The sequence below is a fragment of the Palaemon carinicauda genome, chromosome 8, assembly GCF_036898095.1.
Source record: "Palaemon carinicauda isolate YSFRI2023 chromosome 8, ASM3689809v2, whole genome shotgun sequence".
In the NCBI taxonomy this organism is placed as follows: Eukaryota; Metazoa; Arthropoda; class Malacostraca; order Decapoda; family Palaemonidae; genus Palaemon; species Palaemon carinicauda.
The window spans coordinates 131,416,335-131,421,334 of NC_090732.1; the positions used below are offsets into that span (position 1 = coordinate 131,416,335).

The 5,000-nt window shown below is 36.6% G+C and overlaps 1 protein-coding gene across 1 annotated transcript in view; it reads right to left on the minus strand.

Moving 5' to 3' along the window:
• Positions 1–5,000, minus strand: part of LOC137645940 (facilitated trehalose transporter Tret1-like) — an 11,918-nt gene that overhangs the window by 138 nt on the left and 6,780 nt on the right. Inside the window, exons 3-4 of the mRNA XM_068379007.1 lie at positions 3,276–3,475; positions 1–2,843 (exon numbers count right to left, since the gene is read on the minus strand). The exon at positions 1–2,843 is cut by the window's left edge and continues 138 nt beyond it. Coding sequence (XP_068235108.1) covers positions 1,797–2,843; positions 3,276–3,475 — 1,247 coding nt within the window. The 3' untranslated portion in view covers positions 1–1,796. The remainder of the gene's footprint in view (positions 2,844–3,275; positions 3,476–5,000) is intronic.

The following is a 5,000-nucleotide window of genomic DNA, read 5'->3' on the forward strand; positions in this document are numbered from 1 at the left end:
TAGCATCACTTAAGAAGTAGTGACCGAATGTGACATTGAGTAATATTACCGAGAGCTATTACTGGTTAGCGACCAGTGATGTTACGCTGTCCTGTGTTTTGGTACTTTTCTTTTGCAAGTTTGCTCTACGAAGCTTAATATTGGTGCTCAGATTTGTTTGAAGTCCGTGGTAGGAAGGAAAATAAGTTTATCTAATACCTTTCCTCAACTGTCAATAATATGAATTAACTGAACGCAGTAGATAAGTGTAATCAACCTTGTGTACAGTGCCAAAACAACAACAACAAATGCAGCCGTTTCTGGTCCACTGCATGACAAAGGCCTCAGAGATGTCCTTATTCATGTCTGGGGTTTGGCAAGTTTTCCTCACCACGCTAGCCACTGCTGATTAGTGATAGTGGGAGACTTTTGTCTGATCACTCATGGCAAACCAGCCTAGTATGGGTGGCCCTGATTAAGACAGCTTTGCTGATCATAGCTATGCGCAAACACTTTCACCACGTTAAGTTATTCCCAATCTGGTTATAGGCCTATCTATGGTAACCAGTGTCTCACTTTCTCTGAAACATAACATACAAGAGAGGAACAATTTCGAAATCGATTGTATGAAGCATATAACGCAGCTGAATTAATCTAATCTTTTCTGAAAGAAAGATGCTTAGTCACGCCGGAAGCATTTGGCACCATGATAGCCAAAGTGAAATTGCATCTGTCATTACTTGATTGTTCGTTTTATATCCTGGGAGAGAATGAAACCTGGAGACGTGTTATCATGGTCAAGCATAGATTAATGTTGAGCCTTATTCTTAAGACTTCAGATCAACTCATCTTCTAAGTGCAGCTGATTCCTTGTGCTCGTTCTTTCCTTGGATATAAAACACACAAAATACTGTAGCTAATTCAATGCTAGCAATGGAGGAATCAATTTTCCATGACTGTATTCTCGCGATTATACATATCCTATCACTTAATGAGGTAAATATCTGAAACTTTCTGCTATCTATATTTTAGGGATGAATCTCCTCATGTGATAAAGCGGTGTGTATCTCCAGAAATAAAGAAAAATAACTAGAAATTAATCGTTGGACGTAAATCAGAAGCGTTTATTCCTTGGGAGATTCAATAACGTCCGACTGTTTCTCATCTCTTGTATTGAGTTGTACTCAGGCAAGTTATCATAATCAAAGTTCAATATCAAGGAGACTATTAATACGGTAACAAGTCGACTTGAACACTTAACTTTCAGCAGCATATAGATTATGTAGGAAAAGTTTCTTTACCATATCTCATTCAGCCTTTTCAAGGAAGTTATAAAATCAAGTTGGTTTATCTATTTATTTGTCTATTGACCGGATTACGTCAAACCACACTATGTATTTTGACGAAATGTTCATTAAAATTTGGAGATGATTCGGATCCGGATTTGCCTTTCTCGCCATCTACAGTCAGCATATGAAAATGAGGATGATCTTTCCGTAGACTTTAGTGAAATGTTACAGTGGATTCATCCACCGACAGCCCCTGAAAAAATACGTGTTTCATCTGTAGACTTGAGTGAAATGTTGGAAATATTAATTGAAAAAGGTCTGAAATCTCTCATTGCTGTTGTTATATAACGTTCTGACGGCGATAATGTTTTTGATTTAACATCGCAACCGTCACAAAAAAAAGTAAATAAACGATAGCCAGCCGTACTATTATACCTACATTGTACTTTAAACTTTTGCTACTTCACTCTAATGTAAGAACAAAGTATCAAAATATGTATAAAAATTTATGAAATGTAATTTGAGGTATTAAACTTTGTCGTCCTCAGCAGGTTCCTTCCTATTTTCCCAGTAATCTTCTATGTCTTTCGGCGACCGGCCTAGAGTTTCTGGAATGTACAGAAGAAGAAGCGCAATGTAACTGAGAGACCCTCCGGTAAATATCCAGAAGACCCCTTTCAGTCCCATCAGAGTTTGGAGATCTAACAATAATTTAGATATACAAAATCCCGTTATAGCGTAGCTCGTGTTGGCTAAGCCAAACCCAAAAGACCTGACAGGGCCGGGGAGCACTTCTACAGATAAGGCCCAGGTCCCGGGGCCGATAGCCCCCGCAGCCCCTATCATGTGAACGACTAGGCCAACGAGAGGTAGCCAAGAGAGATAAGAGACGTCTTCCCCTTTCTCTTGCACATAAAAGAAGATCCCCACAAAAAATGTCCCTATAGCTATCAGAACATTCCCAACAATCAGTATTAATCGGTGGGAAAAGTTGTGCCATAAAGAGGAAGCAATGCAATTGCAAAGCATTCTTGTCATACCTACAATAACAGAACTCCATTTAGGGTCCATGCCAACTCCTGCTTGCTCAAAAATGTACACAACGTAAATGGAAAGAACAACATAACCGCCAAGCTCCTTCATGATCAAGGCTAAGCAAGATGCCACGATAGCCTTGATGTTCGATAGTTTAGTTGCTTCTCGAACTGACTCCGAACAGGTGGCCGAGTTTTTCAATTTTCTCTGGGCATCTTCCAGGTCAGTTTTCTGCTCTTCTTCAGTGCAACGTAATAGAGCCAGAATATCTTTGGCCTCTTCCATCCGCCCTCTTTTTACCATCCAGAAAGGAGATTCAGGGGACGCCAGGATACCAATAAAAGCTGGGACAAGAGTGATGAGAGGTAGAAGCCATGCTATAGTTACCCAGTCGAATAAACAGCCTGCCACATAGCTGAGTACAAACCCCAGTGTAGCCCAGAATTCGACGAGGCTTGTCATTATGCCTCTTAGATGCTGGTCTGTTGTTTCATATATGTAGACTGTAATCAGGGGTGCAAGTAAAGCAGTAACTGTGGCCTTTAAGAGAAAGAAATAAAGATTCACATAAGAGTTCAATTCTAGGAGTATTGTAAATTAGTCAAATACGATAGTTAATAACATCATAGAAATGATTACTTAGATCTAAGCAAGATAATATTTTAAGATAATTTTTTAGCGATCATGTTGACAATTGATAAAGTTGGGGATAAAGTATATGCAGTATTATGCAGTAATATATTATTATTATTATTATTATTATTATTATTATTATTATTATTATTATTATTATTATTATTATTATTATTATTATTATTACTTCTAGCTAAGCTACAACCCTAGTTGGAAAAGCAGGATGCTATATAGCCTGCCATTCTCTCCATGAGTTTAATATGCATAGTAAAACTAGCTTAAACCAGATTGGCAGTAAACAATGAACACTTGAACCAGAAATAAAACCACGATACAGACCTGCACGACTCGACATACTAAGAGAAACGTCTCCGCAGCTTTTGCTTCGTATACAACTGGCAAGGAAGCAGCACTCATCATCATGGTGGAGAGGCAAAGGACAGGAGTCAGGATCAACATTATTCGCCGGAGTCCCAAAACGTCAGAAGCTTTGGCACCAATTGGGGACATGGGTATACACATGAGCAGAGTTACTGTGGCTGAAATGAGAGGAAAAGGGTTTTAGATAATTACCAAAAGGAAATTGTTCAATGTTTTAATTATATAGCATTGCATGGTGCAATATCAAAAAGAAATTGTTCAATATTTTAATTATATAGCATTACATGGTGCAAAAGATTTTTTGCTCCCATATTAAAACTATTCTCTATTTGGAGACTAAGGACATGGAAAATTTTGTTTCTTTTCATATAATTTCTGTTTTATCTTATGGTTGTTGCAACAAATCTAGCAATTAAACTCTTGTTGATGGATCGTTGTAAAAATCATAAAATTTAGAATAATTTTTTAGAATTCCCAAAGATTTCTATTTGATAGAAGTTTTCAATAGCCATTCTGATAACTCGAATTTGGAATATTTCAAGTAATTAGTGATTTATCCTAACTTTAAAGTAGAGATCTTCATCTTCCTCTTTTTCTTTCCCACCGATATCTCTACATTAAGGGGGTGGTTGCCTGATGCGCCCTCTCCAAGGTCGAGATATGTGTCAGCAAAAGAATTTCGTTGCATTTTTGGGGGTTAATCTTCGAAGTCCCTCCTCAGAAAGGAAGGTACAGTTGGCTTTATCAATTCCGGTACACATATTGGGAAACTAAGGAGGAATCAGTGTACCGGAATTAATGAAACCAACTGTACATTTCTCATCTGAGTTGGCTTTATCAATTCCGGTACACTTATTATGAAACTAAGGCGGAATCAGTGTATCGGAATTAATGAAACCAACTGTACATTTCTCATCTGAGTTGGCTTTATCAATTCCGGTACACTTATTATGAAACTAAGGCGGAATCAGTGTATCGGAATTAATGAAACCAACTGTACATTTCTCATCTGAGTTGGCTTTATCAATTCCGGTACACTTATTATGAAACTAAGGCGGAATCAGTGTATCGGAATTAATGAAACCAACTGTACATTTCTCATCTGAGTTGGCTTTATCAATTCCGGTACACTTATTATGAAACTAAGGCGGAATCAGTGTATCGGAATTAATGAAACCAACTGTACATTTCTCATCTGGCACATAAACTTACATCACAGCTTGATAATGTATAGCATCCGCTATGGACTGATTAATTATGAGATCCTAGGAATTACCTGTCATTCTGGATTTGTTTCTTTATGATGCAAGGTGTTAAAGATATTTTTGCCATTAAGATACCATCACTGTCTTTCACTTGATGGTGATCATGTCAGCTCAGCTTTTGAATTTCCTTAACTAATAATGTCCATTAAGTGATATTTTGTCTCGGTTGGGTTTTAATAAAAAAATGTTTAGCTTGTTCTGTATACACATACACACATATACCAGGTATATATATATATGTATATATATATATATATATATATATATATATATATATATATATATATATATATATACATATATATATATATATATATATATATATATATATATATATATATATATATATATATATATATATGTGTGTGTGTGTGTGTGTGTGCACGCATGTGTATAAAACACATATACTTGGTATACA